The 25534-nt window shown below is 37.9% G+C and overlaps 1 protein-coding gene across 31 annotated transcripts in view; it reads right to left on the bottom strand.

Annotated features, from left to right (window-relative positions):
• The window catches only part of ESRRG (estrogen related receptor gamma), a 404960-nt gene that overhangs the window by 112624 nt on the left and 266802 nt on the right, over positions 1-25534 (bottom strand). For all 31 annotated transcript variants that reach the window (XM_075088879.1, XM_075088866.1, XM_075088864.1 and 28 more), the window contains 2 exons: positions 16779-17194; positions 4437-4553 (listed from right to left, as the gene is read on the bottom strand). In XM_075088879.1, coding sequence (XP_074944980.1) covers positions 4437-4553; positions 16779-17194 — 533 coding nt within the window. The remainder of the gene's footprint in view (positions 1-4436; positions 4554-16778; positions 17195-25534) is intronic.

Raw genomic sequence — 25534 nt, 5'->3', positions numbered from 1 at the left:
ATTTTGGAATCTTTACTCCAGTGGAATTATTTCACATGGGCAGCTATTCTGAGCAAGATCTGTGGTATAATAAACTTGTAATAATAGCTTCTGTCACATACGTATGCTAGTAAATAGTCTCACAGATAGTATTAAAAAGTATATAGTACTGATGGAAGACTAAAAGTAGAATTTAACCAGACTGACTAGCAATGGGGAAAAGACACCCAGTCAGATATCTATGCATGATTTCCCAAATCAACTTATGCAGTTTTACAGCCATTTCTCCCACTTAGGGAAAAAAAAAAAAAAAGCAACTCCTTTTTCTCACTCCAACTAGCCTTATAAAAAGGAAAATAGCTAAAACACCCAATCTTGCACATGAACATAGATTTAGTTCCACCACCTGAAGCAATTAATCACCAGCTTCCAAAGAGTTTGAAAGGCCAAATTTAAAAGAACAATTATAAACCAACAGAACTGAAAACTGGAGAATGTCTTAAAGCATTCATTTTTAAAAAGGGCAGATGGTTGTTTCCTACCCCCTTTTAGCAATGGCAGTATTATTTAAAGAAATCACTAGTTTCCCCCAGGCTACACAAGATTTTTTATGTTGCTTCATCTCTTCTTGTGAATCTCAGGGAATCCACCAAAACATAAGCACAGTCAAAGAAACTGTATTTCAGGAGAAGAACCAACTGCGATCCTTGAAAATCTGATTTTTCATAATATTACACAGAGAATTAAAATTAGGAAAATGTAAATCTTTTTCTTTGAGTAAAGTGTATGCTGCTGTGGTGCTAATAACCATTACCTAGGAAAGTCATGAAGAATATGACACCCTCATATCTGTCATCTGCTTAAAAGCTCATCCGCATCTGCTGAATGCTTCAACAGGAAGCATAACACATACTCAAAAAACCTGCATACACCTAGATTTACATTTTCAAGTAACAGTCCATGGGCTAAACCAAAATAAAGTGTTCCTCTGCGTCAGTCTGTAGTAACTTTCTTGTGCTACTCAACAGGAGATGCAGATAGGAAGCAGGACTTCAATCCCATGCCAGCTCAGCCCAGTACGACATTGCTTTACCCTGCCTTCTCTAGCTTCTGGCCCACGACTTATAAAATTGTTAAGAGTCTTGATCTAGGTGTTGCTGGCTATGCCCTATCGACATCCTTGAGAGTATGTTTAGAAATTCCCCACTCCACCCTGCATTACCTGTGACCAGAGAACCAATTTCCTTCCAGGGTCTTGGGGCCAAGACCTGGCCCCAAATTTCTAATGCTAGGTCTCTCGCAGCAACACTGGATGCTGGATGAAAAGCACCATTATCTTCCCACAACAAATGATATAACATGCAGCTGTCATAAGAGAATCTACTGTATATATTTGCTGTAAGTGGTTTTCAGACCTTACCCTGAAAGCTAAAATAAAACCCAGGATCTTTTTCCAGGCACTGTGATTTTTATCATGAATTTTCTATGACAATTCATAAAATGACAATGTAATAAAAAGTCTTTCCAAATGTGAAAGGAAGTGCAATGTCTGATAATTATTTCACTTAAGATTACATTTAAAAACTGTTTGTTAAGGAAAATTTCTAGATGAAAACTCCCCACTAACAGGATAAGATTTCTGGAGAAGATGCACACTGGCAGATGTGCAGAAGTTCTTGTAAGGAATATGATGCTCCTCTCAAAGCTATTTAAACTTGATTTTATTTGAGGTCTACAACTAAATTTTTTTTGTAAATAGATTTAGGCTGTCAATTTCTAGTCATGCTGTGCCATCAGCATGTAGAGACTGCTGTGACAAACGTGGAGGCTGCAGTAGCAAATTTTATTATAAACTGGTAATTGAATTGAACAGGTTTACATTTGAATAGATTTACTGCAGCATGATCTCTGACATGCTGCATAGGACTGAAATCCTTGTCTGTACATAAAGAAACATTTAAGATACAGCAGGAATTATCTCAGCTCAGTGTAAGTCCATGCTAATCAATAAATTTACACCACTTTACACATGAAAGAAATAAGTATATAATCTTTTTTCATTCTGTGCATAAAGAATGTGGTCAAATCCAAAGCCAGACACTTGTCTCCAGACCTTCCCGTAGGTAAAAACAACACCACCTGCTTCCAAATCTACCTTCCAACAAGAACAGAAGAAAAACCTTCACTCCCAGTACAGTCCTAAAAGTGTACTATGAATCAGTATGGTTTCAAACATGAAAGTGGCCACTAAAGCAGGACACAAAAAAATACACGCCCTTATGGGTTCTTTCAGGTTGTCTTATTAGGTGGGAGGTAAGCAATACCTGAAAAGAAGATAAGCAAACTCTCCCCTAGAAGAAAAGACTCAGTAATTAAAAGTAAGTGGAAATCTTACTGTGTTTTGACAGAAAAAACTCACAGAGTAAGCATGGAAGAACTATGATGTGCCCAGAATTGGGGCTAACAAAGGAACCTTTATTTCAAAGGAATTAGTTATTTTGTCATTGTAGAACTTTCAGAAAAAGGTATGTACTTTCAGGCTAGACAGCTTATGAAATTTTGACTAAGAAAACTTGTGGGATTGATTTGCATCCACAGACAATGATCATTCATGCAAATAATTTGATTCACCAAGTGCTTCTGAACTGCCTAGATCATATCAGTTATCAAAATCATGTGCAGAAACATAGTAAATCTGCACAATTTTGGTAACTGAGATTATTATTCATTTGTAGAAGAGTTACTTAATTTCCTCATGCAGTCCCAGAAGCTGCACATGGATTAGATTTTTAAATACATATATGTTAATGGACAAGCAATGGTGCCCCCAAAATTTAGAAGAAAAGGTCTAAAGCAATTCACCCGTATGTACTCTTGGTATCACTGTTTTGTTTCCAAACAAGTTGCTCAATGTATCTGCGTATTAGGTTACTAGCAATACGGGGTCTTACCTTGCTAAAAAAAGATATTAAGAAGCACAGTCCCTTTCAAAACGTGCCACACTCAAGACATTCCTTTCTTTCTACAGTTTATCCACACATCACAATTTAACCTTTAAGAAACTGCCCCTAGTGGTCAGTTATATGAGGATTTTGGCAGGTAAAGAACCCTCCCATCACCACTGGAGGAGAGGGTCAAATCCTGCTGTTCTTACTGAGGCAAAATCCCCATTGAATCTGACAGGAGTTTTGCTCAAGTAAGACTAAGGACAGCAGGATTTGGCTCACAGGATCATAGCATCTGCCAAAGCAGTTGCACAGAAACAAGGTTTATTCTTAGTAAGTATAATCCAATAAGAATATGTCTGTAGGTGCGTGATAGGCCTAATTTGTCCATCATCTTTCCACTGGTCTATGTTGCTCTTGGATTTTACCCTGATAGCTGTATACTTAAACCTGTTTTAAATTACCATCACACAATTTGCAAAAATAAGCCATCTATTAAAGCTGACTTTTTAGGCACTGACAAAGCAAAATTGCATAGGACTAAGTGGTTGCTTAACACAAAGTACTCTCCACTAGAGACAACATTTAGAAAATTTCACAGTGTTTTTATTTTAAAATGTTATCTAGCTCAGGAGTCTATGACATCATCTGTTATTCTGTCTTGGTGGTAACAGTGCACTACAATAATAACATATGTAATACCCACACATAAAAGTGTATTTTTGTATATACATTAACAGCAAGAGAAGCACATAGCAGGTGACCAAGATTTAAGGAATTGCCTGTTTCTGTAACATAGATGAATCAGGTTCCAGGTGAGATAGTACTGTTTCTTAGAAGCGTTTTCTTATATTTACCTGTTCTTCAATATCTTCAAAATGTAACGGATAAATTAAAACACTCAACATATACTTACAAGTAAAGGGCAGGGGTTCTCACATGCTTTAAAAAGATAAAAAAAAGAGGCAGGTGGATTCTCCTCTTCTGTATGCCATTTTTTGCTCCAGTGTAGTTACAGTAACTTCAGTAGACATACTCAATATTTATACTTGCTTAATTAAGAAGTAATTCTGTTTGTCCTGATGAAATGAAGACTGAGTAAAAATTGGAAAAAGAAGGCAGTGTGTGTTTCTGCCAGAAATGGGACAGACTAACAGTGGATAAGGAATGGAGGAAATAAATCTGTGACAATTAATTACGTTAAAGTGTTAAGGAAAATGAGAGGATATATTCTGAAGATTATTCTATTAGTTACCTACTGAAGGAGACTGAATGCTGGGGTACATTTTGCTGTACTACACATAGTTAGAAATATTCCAGAGAAGATGTACTCTATGTAGATGCACTGTGATTCCATACCTTAGAAACAGACTGTCAGGAAGAGCAAGTATACATGAAAATTGCCTTTACAATAACTGATGAGTGCACTCACCGATCTCTCGTCTTTCCTGATTGCCTTACAATTGTCGCATGCATTTGCAGAGATACACATATTGACTTGATCAGTCTTACCTTCTTTCAGCATGCCAACTTTTAGACACTTCATGAAGCGGCAGGCTTGGCAGGACTTGCGTCTGCGCTTTGTGATTTCACATTCATTCGTTGCTGGGCAGCTGTATTCTATGTTACCTGTAATAGAAAGTACAGGAAAAGAGAGGTATTCAGAATCACTGACTAACCAACACAATGGACATACAAAGTACTCATACAATCGCTGTTGTGGTTAATCTTGGAATATATAGGAAGAGAACACAGTGCTATAGAAAGGGAACACCTTGAAGTAAAAATAAAAAGCCAAGTTAAAAAAAAAAAGTCAAAAAGCTCATCCTTTAACTCTAGACAGCTATATGGAAAAAAAAATACAAACCTACAATTAACATGGGTCTGTGTCTGGCTCCATACACAGTCCCTAGCAAAATCCTTCATGTAGGTTATTCCTCTGGTAGGAGGAGGAAATTTTGTCATTTACTGTCTGTACCAAGCCACATGCCTAGGCTTCTAGCCTGAGCACTCTTCATTTCCTTTTTTCCCACCAATTTCATCAGTCTTTCTTTGTCTAGAATATGAAAAGGAGACTGTCATGCTTTATTGCACAATCTACTGTAACAGGTACTAGAGAGCTTCACCCTTCTCCTTCCACAGCAGCAGGCACAGTGTCTCAGGCAGGGCTCACTGGCATTGCTTGCACCACATCTAGCACATTCTACAGCTGCCAGGTCAGATCTCTCAGCCAGGACATGTCCCCTTCTCTCTATAGACAGAGTTGTTGTACTGAGAGGCATCAGAAATAAGATCATTCCTACCAAGCTGACGGAATAACAAAAACTGGGGAGATGCTTGCCTCCGACTCCCTCAACTCTCCCTAAGGCCTAGAATAAGCTAGATCCTTAAATGTGAGCCCTCCTGGGCAAAGCAGTGTCTCAATTTTTTTTGTTACTGCTTAGCACATCTTATTTATCCTCAAAAATAAGAAAAAAACCCAACCCTGAAAATTAATGGGTAAAATACATACGAGTAACTTTCTTTACATTTTTTCGAATCACATCTTTGTGTATCCAAGTCCAAATCGGAGAACATCTGTTCTCTTTTGCCCTAGTACCACTGCACTTTTCACAAAACAGCTTAGCTCAGCTCATTCATCTGCCCAGCCATGCATCCTATTGCCCATGACCACATTCAGTATGACAGACTTCGTAGCAGTCAGAAGTTTCACCAGGAAACTGACTTTTAAATAAAGTATCTCCCCCATCAGCCTGTCACATCTTGCTTTAAAGGTATTTCTTTACTTTCTAACCCCTTCCCCCTGTGATTAAGTGCATTAGTATCTTAATGAAAATGCATTCTGTTTATTGCCCTCTTGGGAAGCAAGGGTCATCACACCAAATGCATAAATTGTCATCAGAGACAGTCCGAGCATAATTGCAATTTTGCTGCTCCATGTTTGCTGCACTCAGGGTCCGTCAAAGTCCCCTGAAACATGCACAGGTTCTAATAATTAGCATAGAGCCTGCCTGGGACCACAGCACTGATGAAATATTTCAGAGTTAATCACACTTTGTAAACACTGATTTATATTGACTACCTTTCTCCAGACTGATGTCTCCTCATTAAATATCACATTAGTGGATTGCAGGATTGCACAAAGACTCAAATGCTCAGCAACTGCTAATTCAAGAGGAAGTAATACTTAAACTACTTACATCTATTGAAAATTGGTTAAGTATTTCTGATAAAGGACATCTGCATTGTAGAATGTATATTCTGCCAATACAACCAGCATACTTTGCACAACCTTTTCAGGCCTTTGCGGGCTTTCTTCCTCCTGAACATTGCTGCATGACTGACTTAGCAATTCTGGAGCATAAAAGAAATCTTGGTATGGCTGAATGCTAATGGTTCTTGTTGACAAAACTCAAACTTCAGTTTAGTCCTCATGCCCTTCCTTAGCTCCTGAGAAGAAAGGTATTTAGGAAACTGAAGGATACGGTGGGTAGGAAACGCAGCACAACTGTTCCTGCAAAACATCTTTCCGATATGCATTAGCAAAGTTAGGAAATAACACTTCTGGAAGGATGCTTAGGAAAGGATGGTAAGGGCAAGCTTAAAAAAAGATTCACATTATCCTCTCATAGTCTAACAAGGTATTCTTAGTGAGGCACCACCACTGCGTGGGGAGACCTTCAAAGCCTTTCATTAATTTTATATAATTAACATCATCATATTACAGGAATAAATGTATTACCACCCCTATTTAAAAAACAAAACAAAACAAAACAAAAACACGGAATAAGAAATGCTTTGCACAAGATCAAAGATACCTTTGCACAAGGTCAGAAACAATCTTGATCAAAAATAAGACTGAGAATACAACACACAACTTCAAGCAGCAAAGCTCTGTACCAAGGCAAGTGGAGCGCTCCCACTAGAGCCAGAGCCCTTACGCAAAGGCAGAGATAACAAAGGTGTAGATGTTGACACCAAAAAGTAGTATTCAAAACCAGAAAAATGTAAGCAAGATTGCTTTTTTCCCTAAGTAGACATTTCTAACCCATACCGTGGTATTTCAGTTTTGTGCACAATGCACAGACAACGTAACTTATTTTTCCTGCAAATTCCTGCCACCTAAAGAACTCTGAAATGAACTATTATTCTAGTCACTTAGATCCCAGTACGTTCGCTTAGAGGGGGAATCTTCTCCTATCAATTTAAGCTGCTTTATTTTAATGTATTATATTTTACAGCAGATGTTCAACCTTAATTTTTGATGATAGAAAATAAACTTGGAAGATGTTGAAAAGAGCTTCTCCAATGAACTCAGCAGAGTCACAGTAACTGGATTTGTTGATGCAGCAAAAATCCGTATCTTACCAATGGCCATAGGTGGTTCTCCCAAAGTGTTTCAGCATTTTAGAATATGGCTAGACTGCAGTAAGAGTTCAAGGAAATGAACGTTTTGTCACCACTTCACATATTAATGCAAATATTCCCACAGATAAAGTTCATTTCTGTCAGTGAGCTTTGCTTAAAGAAAAAAACCCAATGGAATTTTGTAATGGGTATGTACCTGGATATGTATCATACTCAAAATGCGTTTTACCTAGCACTCAAAGTATACGTGGATATATTTTTGGTAAACCTAAATTTGCTGCACATTGCAGGTCCTCAGAGCTCTCATAATTTCTTATTTACTTCTATACACTAAATATAAAGAAACAGATTATTTTAAGAAGTGTTTGGGAATCTGTACAATTTCATAGGTACGCTACATCCTTTCAGAATGCTCAGATCTGCATTTTATTTCAATGAGAAAGATTCAGAAGGAAGCTCTACCATTTACTTGTCTACTGCACAATGCTAGAGGCTGAAACTGAGCAGCTAGCAAGGGTATAAGATGAGTTTGCCCAGTCCTGTCAACAGTTGGAGAGGTAGCTGTGTTATAGAGTGAGCAAAATCAACATGGCAGCTTTGAGTCTTTAAACTGGGCTGACAAGAACGATCGAGCAATTTATAATATCTCCTGGCTGGTTTTCAGAAAGGACTGGGCTCTGATTACTTATTTCAGAGTCTTTTGTACAATTAGTTTGCAGGCAATGTAATTTTCTCACTTACTCCTTAATAGAATCATGCAGCTAACTGGCTGATAGAGTAACAGTGTATACACAAAACTCCTGCCTGAAGTGCCAGGGGATAATTTCTATATTCCTTTCAGTGGTGTAATGGACTTTTACAGTTTGGCAGTTAAAGGGCTGAGTAATGTAAATTAGTATGACGTAAAAATGTATGTCAGATCTTCACTCCCCAAACACATTGTCCTGTGCTATAATAATACAATGGTATTTATGCCAGCCTGAGTCCCTTTCCTCTCCTCATGCACTGAGGAATGTTTATTTAAAAACAGTTCCTTTTTTCTACTAATTTGTTAAATTTTATTATCTTAGCCAAAGATGAGAAAATGTTTCTAACACACTGTGCCTATTAAGAGCAACTGACTCACTAAAAATATGATGCCATTTGATCTTGAGATAGCAGGTGAACGGCTAAAACTTACCCTGTGTAACCAGCTCTCTGGTTTTTAGATGCTTCAGAATGTCAGACCTTTATACACAGCTCAAGGATAAGTGTGCCAAGACACAGCTTTTTTCATCTCACAGAAGAGGTTTGGAGGTTACCTGAACGAGCTGTAGACTCATAGTACAGTTTTAACTGTACACGGACTTACTCGATGGCTTTACAAGCCAGGCAATCAACTGGACTTAGCCAAGATTCTTGAGACCATTTTGGACATCCCTTGCACAGAAGTGACAGCAACACTCAAGGTAACAGAAGAGGAGGAGTGGGAACCAAGACTAAGAAGAGGCCACTGAAAGCACTGGGCCTTATGCCTTGGCATCTTGTCTCAAATGAAGTTACTGTCATCAAGAGTTACAACTTTAGAACTTCACAGATATCAAGAGTGCAAATCTGGCTCTAGAAACTGGCCCCAGTCTGTGGGACAGGCTGAAACAGGGGTCTCTCTTCCAGAAATACTGACAAGAATAGAAGCTGCAGACAGCAATTCTTAGCAGCAGGTTTATATCCCTTTTCACACTGTGACATTTGATATTGTAACACTGAAGATGTAAAAGGACTGCTATGAGCTATTGGAATATGCTCAGATGATCTTTGGACAAGTGAAAGACATGACTGAGATACAGGGTAAAAATGTATTGGGAAAGAGTAGCCATGAGCCACTTACAAAAGCAGGAGGAATGCTGAAGGTATCAGTATTGAAACTTTTACTGTGTAGGAATGGAGGTCTAGAATTTAAAAAAAGGCAAACCAACAGGTGAGAATTAATTATTTCATCAATGTAGTGAGTGATTTTATGCTATAATCTGCTCATGAAATTGTATTTCAGTATCTCTCTATTTATATTCAAATAATGTGCCATTTTTCTCCCAAACTTTCTTTTTGAGCTTCTGTAACCCAATACCTTTTTTCAAAAACTCATATTTAAAAAGCAAGTGTTCTCTTTATTCTTAATAGAGGCTACTGTATCACTGAATTTAAGTCCTTCTGCAGTAAAGTTTGCCCCAGTTACCACCTTTATTCCCTGTTTTCCTGGGTGACAGACCCAAAGGAATACACTTGCTTGTCTGTGGACTGGCATGCATGAAAACTCTGCAAAATGAAAAGTAGCCAGGATTACAGCTGTAGGTCTTCTGGGAATTAATAAAAAAGAAGCCTTAGAAAGAGAGGCAGGAGAATCTAAGCCAACACAGAGAGTGAATTATGCTACGTTAGGTCACACCGTGATATTTAATCCAACCAGAACAGAAAAGAAATGTTCCTGAGAAACTGAGAAGTAGGTGCTGTTAGAAATAAGAGAGTAACAGGTTAACTTAGGAAAAGAAGGATAGAGAAAAAGTCCCAGGTGGACTTAAAAACGTATTTGATGTTCATAGGTCTTAGCGAAGCTGAACTGAGGAAAGTAAAAATATTTTCTCTTGGGTTGAAGTTTCAGTTCTTGCAGACTCTGTTCTCTACTTTGCAGTCAGACTCAACTGAATTTAAGTATGAGTAAATATTTTCACAAGTGAAAGTACTATTATCCATAAGGTTTCAGAAATTGGGTCAGGTTGCAATGAGGTTGGACTTGAACCTAACGGAATCCAGTTTTGGCTGACGAATCCTTAGACTGATTCAGCTGGTACTGTAGATAGCTCTATGAATTATAGACCTATGAATTCTGCTACATGTCATCTAGAGCTGATTAAGTCTGAAGTTGACTGTATTCACAGTTTTTCACCCAGATGACTACAGAAACAATATTGCACACAGAGTTATGGAACGTTTGAAAATTTGGTTCCTAAACACCTCAAATAATTTTTTAAGATTATAGGACCACGTATGAAGGATTATGCTTACGCCTCTGTTGCTTGTGTTGCCTTTCCTGCTACAATAAGAAACTCCAGAGAAGCAGCTAGTTTTTAAATAACTCTACAGTGTAAGATGCTATTTGACAGAGGGACACAGCCAGCTTAAAAGTACATTTTAAATTAAATCACTATGTCGAGTTACTTAATAGAAGCCAGGGTACTATATTACTGAACTACAATGCACTTAGAACTCCTAAACTGTATTTTTTATTTCTTTTTCTTTTACTCCTGGAAAGCAACATGAATGGAGATTTAAAATGAAACTGTAAAGGTGATGCTGGCTGGCCTGACTGCATGACATTTTTGCATCAGCCTCTAACTTTATGTAGACGGGTTTCCAGCATCAGAAAAACCACCATAATTTACAATATGAGGCTGACATTAGGGATGTTCAATAAGACCTGTAAGGGCCCAACTATCTCTGATTCCCACTGGAGTCAACTTCTGTATCTTCAACAGAAATGAAGGGCATTTAGGTCATCTTCAGAGAGAATCAATGCTTTGAAGACACAAATACAATGGATCCCTGCAGCCTGGAGTCACTGAAGAGTTGTCCAAGTTAGAAAGAGTGAACCATCTACATTTTGTCCCTACTTGATTTTGATACATCCTACCAACGTACCATGGAAATTTGTCATTGTGTATGAGCACACAGAATATCTCAGTCTGTGAAGTTGCAAACCAAATGACTTTCACAGCAGTAAAAAAAAAAAAGCCATTAAAAAAGTTACAGAAACATTAAAATAAATCATTTGCTAGCTGAGACTTCACGTATCTCTAGTTTCAAAGTAGACAGAGCTTCAGAAGTGGGCTGGAAGCTTTCAGAGATGTTTATAACAAATAGAATTCCAGATGTAATTATAGTGGCATTGATACATATCACTGTACGAGTATTATTTGTAAACCACACCTCTCTCCGAGTCTTTCTGATGGGTTCAGAATAGCCATGCACAAATCAGGATGCTCATTCTTACTCCCTAATAATCTAAAAGCAGCATATAATTTACAAGGCTGTATGGAAAGTAGAGATAATAAAAAGGATAAAACCATCTGTACACTTTTAAACTTCTCTCTGGTTCTCAGATTTCAGCGTGTTTATATTTTATTGTGTCATCTTGTTTGGCTGCCATAGTTACACAATGACATTATGACAGGATTAAAAGACATGTTGGAAGGAATTAAAAATACTTGCTCCCTAGTTTGGTTGGCCCATAGGCAGAGAGAAATCAGGGGAAAAGGGAAGATATCTATCATTGCTTGCTTAAAATATTCTTTGAAAGAAATGCTGATGCGCAGACTTTCACTTATATAAGGAAGGTGAATGATTTAATCAGGTAATGATAGATTCAGGTGACATTTAGTGTTAGGTTCACTGGAGGACTGCCATCTTTGCACCAGAGCCAAGGCCCACAGACTATTGCACCAAGATGCAAGCTGCCACCCTATCTTTTGATAAAAAACTATAACCTTAGCTACCAGTAAAGATGCTGAAAAGCCATAAAATCTTACTTAATTTGCTTTCATTTCCTCCACAGAAATGATGTGCAGTATTACAGGAGTCAGCTTTGAGAGATGCAAATTAACCTTTGGAAACCACTTCAGTCAAGTGCAACTTCGAACCTAACTTTATGTTGCCCATTTTAAATGTCACCTTATCTGACGTTACATAGCTAGTTCTAACTTTCCTCATTAAAACTTCCTGATTAAAACAAAACAAAAAAAAACCCCACAACATATTTACTCTAAGTGTTTATACATTCACAGATCAAATTGGGTCAGTAATGGGTAAATACTCTAGGGCTGAAAAACCTGAACACTGAAGGGATTAAAAACAACCTGAAGTAACCAAAAGGGTGAACAAAGTATAAAGTGGTTTAATCTAGCTCCTAGTTTGGGCAGGCTTTGAAGACCATAGGCACTCCATTACTGCAGAACTGTAGAGCTGAAAGCTCTTAAGGTGATCAGTATAAAATGAGATAGGAGACTTGGTCTAGTTCACGTAATGACCAAAAAGACAACAGTATTCCCAGGATGGAATTTTTTCTGTTAGGAGACATGGACAGGCGACAACTCTCAGGGATAAACCTCTTAAATGAGACAGTAAGGGTATGATTGCAGGGCTTCTTACTACCTATTGCTTTATTCACCCTGCATACAAACAGAAGACTGCTGTCTCAATACTGTTCATCCAACAGGTTTTCCTTGAAAAATAAACATATAAACAGAAAACCAAAGCTCAAGAAGTACAAGCACTATTGAATGCAAAATATTTTAGCTTTTATGGGGAAAATTCAAATGCTGTCCAAGGAAATAAGTAAGCAAGCTCTGACACTTTTGCAACAACCCTTACCAGGAAGGCAACATATCAATACCAAGGCTTTTCACACTGCCTTTTCACACTAGTTTAAAGAGTCCAAAGAGGATAGTCCTGAAGATTTGGAAGGAGAGAGGACAAAAGTTGTCTAGATGCAGGCCATTGTTTTAGAAAGATGAAGGCTAAAATAAAACAAAATGGTAAACTGTCTTTGAATCATCCTTCTACTGAAAGCAAGGATACCATTTCAATCCATCTGCAGAAATTTTTAAGTTACAGGCACTGAGTGATTACATATTAATGCAAAATGTGTACTTACCAGTCTTTATGATAACTGAGCAAATAAAAATGGAGAAATGTATTTACATTGAAAATTCACTACAAAATATCTAGTAAGTAGAAGACTTCTGTGCTGAACACAAGACTTTGCACCCAGCTGACAACTGAAAAACCTTTTTTACTCTCTTTTAATGAAAGCTTGGAGTTTTCAAGATAATACAGTGCACAGCAACAACTGTGGAGATACCCTAGAAATCAATGGACCTGTAACTATTTTTAGACATTGCTATTTTCTACTATCCCTGATGTTAAGCCAATTTTGGGGAGATTTGGCTGTGTATGTGTTTCTGTGAGACATTTGCAATCAGCCACCACGTATATTATCCCAGAAGCAAACTGAGAGTTGCAGCTGAGTGAGTATTAGGCTGAGCAGAGAGAACATCCAGTTCTCCCATCCCTTATACGTCACAAAAGGAGGCAGAATGTCATTAGATTCTACTATGACCCAAGAAGACACTGATTTTATATATTGAGCTGGTTTTTTGGTAGGTTTTGTTTTAGTTTTTTAGGCAGGTAATTTCTTGTTTCTATTTCTTTCTAATATTATTATTGATTTTTATCATAATCTATGCACTCTTTACCACAGCCCCAACTGTATTTCTGTGAATATATATTAAAAAAAGACAAAATTACTCCTACCTATAATTCAAGACAGGGTTCATTTAAGCTCTTTACTTTTAAGAAAAATAGGAGGGATTGCAAGAGGCAGGAAGAAGAGGAGGAGAAATCCATCATCCAGGAGTGGGCATCTTTTAGACTAAATTGCTGTCATCTGAAGGGGAATGACAATCTCCTTTACCCTTAAAAACAGGTGTATACTCTACATTAGAGTGAAATTTGCCTCGCATAAGGGACTACCAGGTATCCTGTGAGGCACTTCACTTCTGCCTTACGTAAGAAGGTGGTGGTGTACAGATACTGTGCTGGCTCTCTGAACAGCTGCCTGTAGCTTTCACCTACTGAGATTTCAAGACTCCTTTGAAATGGAAAGAATGGAAAGACTCCCATTGACTTAGTGGAAAGGACATCAGGCCTGACATGAACACAAGATGTGCTTCATAATGTAACTTTATCAGCTCAGCCTTGCTCTCAACTCAAGTCAGGGCAGTTTTGCTCGTGGCTTCAAGAGGAGTAGCGCTTAGATTCTACAAGTCTGAGCTAATTTAGTAACTCATGAATGATAAACAAGAAAGGTTTGGGAAGTCAAACATCCTTTTTCACTGAATCTATAATTAAGTACCCATCACAATTAAATTATTAGCATTTAAAATAAGCAAATCTTTGAGCCAAAGTATGTCATCCTTACATACGCACAGTTACAATATTTGCCTCTTCAGGTAGTCTAGTTTACTGTTCTGTATTTATAAATTCCTTGGGGTTTTTTCTGTTTTCTTGTTTTCTTATTTGCAGTTATGCAATAATCAACTCATCTTAAAAACAAGCAGAGAATGAATGCGATGTGGACCACGAAGTTAAATGGCACAGGGAAGAACAACCTCTAGGAACACTGGGACTAAATTCTACCATTTAAAGCAAAAACAAACAACAACAACAACAAAAAAAAACCACCCAAACAACACACACCTCAGGAGAACTATTCTTCATGCAAGCTTAAAGGTAGAATTTGCCCATTCAAAACATGAGGAATACTTTTTTTTTTTTCTTATATACTTCTGGCCACCTACCACAACCCATGGTTTGATTCACCAAAGTAACTCCCATTATTTTGGATGGTATCCGAAAACTCTTAGTAGTTGTGCCAGTTTAGTCAGCACCATTACTGAAGATGCTACCATGACATTATGATGGTAACATACTTCCTATTCTTAGTTTCTTCATTATTGCTTTTCCATTCGACGCTTGGTTTTGCCTTACTGCAATTTTTTTTTTTTTTTTGTCTTTACAGCAGTCACCTGCTGATGCAGCTATTGCTCTAACCGTACTGAGAGTTTCTGCACAGCTGCCAGTTCTAACTTGAGCTGTGTGGCCAAGTCCAGGTTGCTAATCTGGAGAATGACGTCCCTGTCTTGTGCTTCCAAGCCCAGAAACTTGCTGTCTGTGGTGCGGTGTAAAATTGCAGGCTACCAATTACTGACAGAAGTCAACACTTCAATCAGTTAATGTTTCTGTGGCATTCTTTCATGCTCAAAATACAACTAAAATAATCGTGCATCAATTCAGTTCTGTAGAACAGCTATTGCACAGCAATTAAATACCATTTATAAAAACAGAGTTGCTAGTTGAAGTTGGTGCCTGAAGTTTAGCAACCAGAAAAACCAAACTGCTTCAGTGGAAACATTTTTTGAGCTTTTCTGAAAATGTTCTTGAAGGTCAAGTGAAATTACCTACCTCTTTGTTTACTTTTTCCAAAATAAAGACTTGAAATGAGCATACTGTTTCTGCATATGCACTCATTTTACATAGGAACCCAGTCCACTAAGAATCTTCACAGGTACGTTTGTTTACTGGTTTCTAACTTTGTAACACTCAGCTCCATTAAACAACTGAAGTCTAACATCTCTTTTTAGTGGCTATATGGCCATCATAAATGGGTACTTCATGCTGGCAGATGGGACAAATCCCTCAGTAGTAAAATGGATGTGAGAAGAATAAAATGGCCATTGCCTCAGCAATAAAAAATTAAACTAACATTAATTTTTCCTTCTTATTTTTCCATTAAATATGGAAGCACTCTATTTGAGAAATCTTGACCAAATGTTTCAAATTTTGGGTTATGTGAAATTACAGACTGAAACTAACTTTATGCTTCTTAACACAACTCATTTCTAAAAAGGAAAGTATACCACCAGATTGCATTGTCTTTCCTGAGAATTCCAGGTGCTCAATATCTACGAAAACCAAGCAGGTTTTATCAAGGAGCTTAAATTTGGACTTAGCAACCTAATTTTAGTCTCTGAAGTTTGAATTTAATTTAATGTGACACTATATTCCTGTAGAGGCCAAGCTTGGCTTCATGTTCTTTAAATAAAGCACCTTCAATTTTACTTGAAAGGACAATATCTAAATCAAAGCAGAAGGGTTTTTTTGTCTTCTTTGGTTCTGAAGCTAGAACAAGTGGTCATGCAAATTATCCCGTTCGTACTAATGTATGCCAAAATATGTGGTGTATTTGTAACAGGCATCAAGTGCAGATTAGTACAAAGTTCTGGGTAAAGACCAAAAGCTGCCAACTTACCTTGGAATGTGATCTTACAGATACTTGTTGAACCTGTTTAAGGTCATTGTGTATCATATGGGTGAAAGACCCGTTATTAATAAAATGATATGCACAAAGCACTACACCACTGCATTTTCTTCCAATCTTGCATGTGCTGGTGCTTTAACAAAAATAAACCGGATTTCAGTAACAATTTGAGTATGGTAGTGGTGTAACTAGGCGTAAAACCCAGGCATGATCCCTGTGTGCCAGCTACAAGGTGTGTTCATGAGGCGTCCATGCCAACCTTCAGAAAATAATCAGTTTTCTTTGCAACAGTTATTTATGGGAATCCATGACAAACTCATACAGAAAACAAATCTGAACATGCACCGGATGGCTCCAGTGTTTTTCTGTTTTTCATAATCAAAATAAATGTGGCAGTGGGCTTAACATGATAGAACTACCGAAGAAGCCCAAAGGGGATTCTTCATGAGTAACATCTGTAGGACCAAATACTATGAGGAATGAAAAAGTACGGTCTGAAGTCCTAACAGGATTTAGTCAAGGACTGTACTATTTCACCTTGAGCAAAAGGAAGAAAAGAAGTTTAAAGAATAACCAACCTTGAATTGTCCTCTTGAAGAAAGCCTTGCAGGCCTCGCAGGAAGCCACTCCATAGTGGTATCCTGATGCAATGTCACCACACACCAAACACAGTCTTTTGGGCATCGAGTTCAGCATATATTCACACTTGGTCTGTGAATCTTCAGCAATGGTACTGGAGCAGTCGTCATACCGTTTCCTGACCGGCCCGTTGCCCCCAAGCCCTGTGGCCGAAGGGTAGAGGGGAGGTGAGTCCAGCCCGTTCTGATGTCCATTCATGGTGGAACTGTAGCTCCCGCTGGCGTCTGAGGAGCCACCAGGGCTGTGGTGGTTGATGCTGTCCGTCAGAGAGGCAGGGCTCGACGGTTCCGTCTTGATGTACGACGAACAGCTAGAATCAATGTGTCGATCTTTGCTTGACATTCTGCAGAGAAGCCTGTAGTGGGGAGAGAAAGAAAGAAGAATCTGTGTATTAAAGACAGTGCTCTTTAAGGCTGCCCTGGAAGGGTTAGGGACTGCACATCATTCATTTATTAGTCAATACCTCTTGTTCTACATGAAGGTAATCAGCATAAGGGCATGCCAGAGCTTTGTCAAAGCTCCAGACAGGCAGTAAACAAAAACTTTAAAGAGACCAAATCCGACTGTTGTCCCCTCCACCTGCCCTCTAGGCTACTTGTCAACTTCACATCAACTCTAAATGCTGAACCTGTCATCTAGCAAGTCAAAAAAATTAAAACAAAAATGCTATTAGATGACTTGGCTATTAAATGTCTTCCTTTTTCCATCAGTACTTTCTTTCTGTAAATTCCATCATTATCAGCAACAAGTATTTCCAAATTTGATCACATGAATGTTCTGCTCTGTAAGTAATATTTGTCAAGACACTTGACTAAAACATGTATCCATCATCTACTGATCTGATTGCAGAATTGAAGAGCAAGTCTCCCACAATCTTTTTTTTCCTTTATTAATATTGCTTTATTTTAGATATAGCTATTTAGTAACAGAGTAGCACATCAACTGGGAACTCTAACAAATAATTAAGGCTGGACTCCATTTTCACAAAATCTAAGTGAAATGGTTCATCAGCTCTGGCTGCATTTTTTTTCTAGCCTTTATCCTCTATAGGATCTCACATTTTACATGTTTCGTTCTTGGATTAAAAAAAATATATATCAGGAAATTTTAGACAGAAGTTCTCTCTTTCAGAAGGTAAGATTCTGTCTTCTCAGTTCTCATGTTTTCAGAATTAAGCACCTCAAATAAAACCATATAACGTTTGATCCGACAAATTAGTGCTTTCTGTGGGGGGGTGGGGGAATCTTCTTTGTCTATTCCATCCTCAAGTTTTTATTTTTAAACATATTTTAGGGAGAACAAGGGACAAAAATAATAATTAGTAAGCGCCAAATCAGATATTATCTTCATTCTCTACAGCTGTGATTATGAGACCACAGTAGCAAATGGCCTACCCAGCATTTTCCTGGCAGTACTCTCAGAAGCTGCCAAAGTACAGATGACAGTTATGAGCACTTCTCTAGAAACATTTTCAACAGAAAAGCAACTACCCCATAAGGCCACCCACCAGAGCTATAGGTTCACAATTTCAAAGCAAACACATGAGTCCAGACAATTTAACTGACTTAAGTTTCTAAAGTATTTTCTGAAATTTTGTCTTCACTTTTTTACCTTTTCATATTTTAAAAAATAAAAATAAGTTTCTACTTCAAGATCTGGAATCAAAATCATCAATGGAAAACAGACATAAATCCAGAGAGTTGCCTACCTTTCCAATGAGGGTAACTGAGATCAAAGCCTGACCCTTCATTAAAAATACCTGCTTAGGAAGAGATTTACCCGAAAATCAGTGCCCATGGATCTTATCTAGGACTTCTCAATTGTTATGATTTTTACTGCAATATTCTGTTGAAAACAAACACCACATGAATTTGGAAAACAGCTTGATGTGCAAAAATGTTACCCTCCAAACTTAAAATCAGTGCTTATTTGGGGAGGGGGGATAAGCAAGCTATCTGGTGCCAGCAAAAAACCCAAGGAAATCAGAAGGTTAAAGCAATGAAAATATCTTATTGCACTGGACCACCTGCTTGTGTTGTCCTTTCCTCAAGAACTGGAGGGGGGGAAATCCCCTTGCCAGCCTGCAGTAGCATGTGCCTTTTCTTCTGCATCTGCTGCCTTGTAGCCGTCACTGTTAATGAGTGCTGTAATTAATAGATAGCTCTCTCTTGTCTCTCTACTTGCACTCTGGGCTAAGCACTTTTCTCAAGTCAACGTTTGAAAGAAAGCGGGTCGGCACTGACTTACAGCAGCTCTGCGAATTCCTTTTAATTTAGAGCACTTTACACCACCACTCCACTTATTACCTTATAATTACTGGACCGCTCTCACATACATTATGATCTTAGACTAGAGTTAGAAGTTATTAGGGTACTAAAACATAGTGTCTCTCTGTCTCTCTCTCCCTTTCTTTGACACTGAATTTTATACAGCTACAATTAAAAATATCAATTAACTTTCACATTCTACCAACTTATTTTTTACATTGTTTTTCTATACACTAACATTCAGGTCCTTTTATTCACTAAACAGATACTTGGTCTTCTTTTCATCTCCCTGCTGCTAAGACTCCACACATGAAGTCTCAAAATACAGCACGAAGAGCCCCTGCCACTGCCTACAGTCTGTCATAACCAGCTTGATGGCACATTCCTATCTAAGACTCCCACTGCCTATTTTTTTTTTCTAATTTGTGCAATAATGAGCTCAAATGTCACCCCATCCCTTCCCAGAAAAACCATTTGCAATTAACTAGCTGTCCAAATGCATGTTGTCTTAGCCAGTGCAAAAGTGGATATCTCCCACTCCAAGCGGTCAGAACCAAAATACAACCTCACTTCTACAGGCATTAAAATCTGATCACCAGTGCTGCTTAGGCTAAAGCCAGTCTGCTGAAGCTTCTGGAGTAGCAGTTTCTGGTACTAACCAAGGTAGAGCTGCTTTTGGCTACAGCTTAAACAGTACAGACTAGATTGGTGCATGCCGACAAAGTACAAATGCAATTAAAACATTAACCATTCCAAGGAAAAGCGAAAACAACAGCACCTGACCCTGAGAACAAAAACTTTCTCAATCTCCCGAAGAAGGTGAACCAGAGACAAGGCTGGGTACTAGCTGTGGGTGGGCAACAGACACCTACTGCTTTCACTCCTTCGTTACTGTACCACATCTGAACGAAAGTAATTCAAGAGCCACCTTATATGGATGGCAGGTGGGACCACCACCACATTATCATGCTGAACATTTGGAATAATGCCTAAGCTAGATCTGTAAAATTCCTCCCTCAGTTCCTTCCTAATTACTACTTAGCTCGTTACACTGAAGAATTCCTAGACACCATTGCATTATAGTCTAAAACTAGAGTTGGAGCTTAATTCTCTCTTCCTCTCTGTGTCTGAAATTCTACAGCTCTATTATTCAAGCCTGAAATATTCACAACTATCTATAAATTCAATTGTCAGCTGGTGGGTTTTATTCTAGACCTCACTTCAATCTAAAATTAGAGGCACTAAAATTCACATTAACTCTAAGAGGAATGTAGTGAAAAAGACTTTATTTCAAAAGAACACCTTTTTGTCAGAAAGAGCTATTTTCAAGATGATGGCTTTATCTGCATTCAAAGAGAATCAGCCCAATTCCACGTTGTGCTGTTAATGCAAAAATTTTAGGTCACTTTGGATTAATAAAAATCTAAATTTAGTTAAGGTTTATGAATAGAAATAACGTGTGTCATATAAAAATGTATGGTATTTATTTTAAAGCCTTGGTGGGGTTGTTTTTTTTCTTTACTAGATTTTAAGTCAAATAAGCGTCAACTCCATTTGTGCTGGACTGTTCTCAGGTAAGTTTTCTAACAACTGGTAGCTCTCAGGTAAACCTTCCTTTCAGTAACTCCCTAAAGTAACTAACTGGCTCTAGAAGTATTTCCGTGCTCGTATACAAAAGAAGCTACATGCAAGCCTTGAGTAAAATGCAATATATAGCATGACTCTCCATCTCTCTACTAAATTTGCTTCACAACTTCTTTGTTTAAGACCTGAAGCCAGTGTCTGCTGGCATAAAGGTACAAAGACAGAGCACTTCAATATGCAACTCCTGCTTTAAAATGGTCTTAAACAATAGCAAATAAATTGTAATGCTATGTGCTTATGAAAGGTTGAATATATTAAGAATTTATTAATGCAATCACACTCGTACTTCCATCTACCTGCCACATTACTAATGATATTGACAGTGCTGACACTGGCTAAATCAGTATCAATATACAAGTGGAGTGCAAAAATTAACTGCATCTGATTACAGTATATAGCCTTAAAACGGAAAGCCTTCCCATTCGAGCCACTGGGAGCTCCTTATATTCCATCCATACATGCAACTGGTTCAGAAAGCTACTTTTCCCTCATCTTCCTTATTACCAATACCCAAAGGAGGTCAAAATAACATGACAATACTTCATAATTTGTGAACATGTTTCTGTCATGCTCAGTTTTCAAGTAGGAAAAGCTCTGCTTATAGCATCATTCACTACTTCAGAGCTGTGCTGATGGTTTCAGTGACAGTAATAATTAGTCACAATAATTAGAGTGAGCACCTTTATTACAGACCAACACAAATGTCCACTTTTACCTGCACATGAAGTTTTTCTTTTCTTGAAGAGAGAATTACCCTATTTCCATAAATGTCAGAATAGGTTGTTAGCAGCTGACATTTTTAATGACAGCTACTACGTGGGAGCATCAGCCAGGCAGGTGTTACTTTGCACACCTAGGTACTTTTTACGCTAACAGTACAATCCATCTGATTTTCCTCCGATACATTCCCCTAACTCACATGGATGTCAACCAAAAAGGTCTTAACTTGTTATCCTCATACTTCAACTATGAAAACCAATGAATGAAAGAGACACAGTAAGTCTGTAGCAGAGTCAGGAATGGAAGCCAGCTCCTTGCTTTGACTATAAAGCCCACATTTCCTTTCAAATACAGTGCTTACTTTCAGTATCATTTCACAGGTCTACATCAAAATCAGTAGACAGAAAACAGTGCACCATGTTCCAGTGATTTCTCATACTCTGCTTCTCTGAACCTAAGAGGGAAAAAGTGTTTGTGTGGAAAGAAGTGAAAATGTTGCTTCTTGCACCGACGCCCACAAAAACACCTCAAGACTTTCACTGGGTCCTGATAAAGAGCTGAGTAACAATTTCAGCCGAGCTGCTTTACACTGAGCATTTTTTTTCTCCTTCAGCTAATTGCACTCTAGTAGAGTGGCAAAATGTGAATCACTTAGTAGGAAAATGGGCACCAGCTGCTATTGTCAGAGAATGGAGATGCCAAAGAAAAGGAAAGTGACTGAATGAAGTGTCATGTCAGAAATCAACGGTGCAACGTGTGATTTGAGAAAACATGACTACTTTACAGAGACAGGGTGTCATTATGGCATCACAGTAATACGATGCTTTGACAACTGCTGGGTCTAACATATCATCATTGCATTAAAGGTGCACTGGCTTAGTTGGGGGAAGGAAAAGAAAGGATTTCTTCTTTTAATAAGAAATATCGCAAGGCCTGCTTTGTTAACCTAGCAGATGAGATCATTAATTGTAAAGGATTGCTAATCTTTTCCCCCACTCACACAAACAAAACTATTATGCATTAGGTCTTCACTAATGAACACACATGTCCAACCATGTAGCAGATAGTACCCTGTGCAAAACAGAATGTTTGTGGTGGGGTTTTTGTTTGAGCTTTTTTTTTTAACAAAGGTGGAATGTTCTCTTGATTTTTGTAATTTCTTCTTCCTTTTATGTTTTCTTGAAACCTTCACCACATCACCTTGGTAAGGGAAAGCAAACCAAGCCAACGACTTCTTCCAGAGCAGCTGTCATAGCCACTAGCAGCCACAACAGAAGCGGCAATGCTTGAAGCCATCCTGTTGTTACCAGCAGTGGCCTGAGTTAGCTGATGATTGCTGACAGAGGATCCAGCTTCCCAAACTGTTATTATTGCTCTGTATGCAATCTACCAAGCTCTGCTAAAGCACTTCCTACACACAAGGCAGTGGAAGGCTACACTACTGTGTGGTTATTTTCAGTTTAACAAAACAAGCCATTATCTGAGGCCCTTCACGTTTGCACCCAATCCGAGAGGCTGCACTTTCTTTGTCTTCTGTACTGCTTTTAAAAAGGAAAATTTTCAAGTGGCTGGCTTGAAGACCCTCCAAAACGAGAGGAAATTATTTTAACCTCCCCTCCCTCTCCTCCAGTATATAAATATTCATTATTGCTTCCCTTTCTATTTCACATTGATTCCCTGTGCTTCCTGGTTGATAAACTTTGTTAACAAGAAGGAAATGATCCTGAGATACCCCAATGTGTTGCAAATTATCACTGTTGACAGCTTCTACATTTAAGGATTACATCTGATGCAACAATGCATACTAGTGTCATTTATCTTTAGCTCATTTCCTTGGACCTATTTCAATTGAGGGTGAGCATCTCTTGTTTATAGCTCTAAATACTGTAAGTGAGCAACTGGCAAATCAATAAAACTGTTAAATGCATAATAATACTGTGTAATTACTTACATGATGTTTTGCATAATTAACTGTCTGAGGTGTTCCTCGATATAATGGATACTCAGAGTATGGAATAACCTATAAGCCTATAAAACATACCCTGTTTATATGAATAGAAATTATGTTTAAAACTCTCATTTTAATAATCCAAATCAGGCTTTGGCACTATATGACAGAAAGCCTTCCTTTCCTGCCAAGTCTTAATCAATTCTTATGGCATTACTTCATAACTAACGTGATATTTCACTGATGATGACTATTACCCTGATTACTTGGAAGTAATGTAGTAATAGCAAAAATACACTTAGATTAAACAAACTACTGCTATTTAATCAATACTATTGAGACAAACTAAGTGTTTTAATAAGTCTGTATAGATGCACTAATGCTGGTTTAATTAAATGTATCCTTAGACATGTACAAGCTCTGCAGCATACAGATCCTATAGTTTGACAGACCATAACATTACTCTTCCCAATTTAAAAGCTGAAGCATTTATAGCCAACAGAATTTAAATCTTTTCAGACTGCAAAATGATTATTCTTTACATCAGGTACTCTTTTGGGAACAAAAAGTAAACAGGGAAGAATACTCAAAAAGACCTTGCACCTTTGAGTCAAAACACCAGACATCTGAAGAGGTGCCAGCCCTCAGTAACGCACTTGGCCAAGTGTATCCAATATATGTCACTGCAACACACTCACAAAAACAAACAAAAACAAAAAAAACCTCCAACTGAAAGGCAAAAAATAAAGCCAATATAAAAATCACAAAACTGACCTTTACTTTTGCATGTTTTGCACAAGAAATATCCTATTAGCCATGTTACGCACTACTACTAGCAGGCCATCACCACAGAAAGTTTCCTCCAGAAAACACTTGCCTGCTTCTACAGATTTTATGTACCTCAAGTAGACAAGAAACCTTTTTGGTATGCTGTGATGATTCAGTTTTCAAATACTTAAAAAAAAAAAAAATAAAAGGGGGAGGGGGGAAATACTGAAAAGAAGGCAACACCAGAAGTAGATGGCACTCTAAATGAAAATCATTTCCAGAATGCCTGAAAGTTCTATATGAAAAATAAAAAGTATGATTTTGTATTTTGTGTACATATTATGGTTCTGGTACAACTTAAACCTCATTAAACACTTCATATTCCTACTTTTAAGTTTCTCCTGCATTTCTAACATTTTTACAAAGTTAGAACATGACTGTTGAGTTACAACCATGTTGTCAGAAAACTTAAGACCTACCTTCTCTCATTTACTGGTTTCTAGCCTAATGTTACCTACTTTTTGTTGTTACAGTACTTAATATGCCTCAAACGAGTCAGCTCTTCAGTGCCTGGAGAGCTGCACAACTTATACTAAGAGACTTCCCATGCCCAAGCAGTTGCAACCAAAAAGCTATGACATGACTACTAGAATGACGGCCAAGTTTCATCATAGGCAAATCAGTATATTGATCAGGAAGAGTAAGATTTTATTCATCTGTTTTCAAACTGCAGTCTAACACTTTTAATTCATCTACATCACATGTTGGAAGGCAGCAAATCTCTGGTGAAGAAGTTATCTGTTTTTCTGTGATGCAACATCATTTTTCTTGTGGTTATACTCCAGTGGTATCAGATGCAGTCCACCTGATGTCTCTAGCCCCCAGAGGACACAGTCAGTGTCAAGGAGTTGTCTAACTATTAATTGTGAGGATTCTTTTTATTAAGAGAAATCAATTGAAATAGCAAAAGAAAATAAAATGCTACATTCAACTACGTCAAGGGAGAAAACAAAACTACAAAAATAAGTAAAGATGTATTCAAGAACGTAACAGGCTTTCTGAAGAGGGATTATTTTGAAATGATTATAGCATCAAAAGCAGTTACTTGCACCAGTCAGAAAGCCAGTACTACAGATTAGAGAAAGAGACAGAGCTGTCATTCATCACTTTCCAAAAGGAAAAAGATGACCAAAAAAATGCCTTCAGTCTCAAGAGAGAGTTGAAGTTTGCATCATCAGATGTTTCACAATTTCTAGCAGCCATTTCCTTCCATCACTGAAAGGCAGAGTGTAGGTGTGTGCACACAGTGTACCTGCCCCCCCATCCAGCTCCCTCACTGATTTTCTGC

Source organism: Phalacrocorax aristotelis, chromosome 3, assembly GCF_949628215.1.
Source record: "Phalacrocorax aristotelis chromosome 3, bGulAri2.1, whole genome shotgun sequence".
NCBI classification, from domain to species: domain Eukaryota; kingdom Metazoa; phylum Chordata; class Aves; order Suliformes; family Phalacrocoracidae; genus Phalacrocorax; species Phalacrocorax aristotelis.
This window is presented reverse-complemented; position numbering and strand designations above follow the sequence as displayed.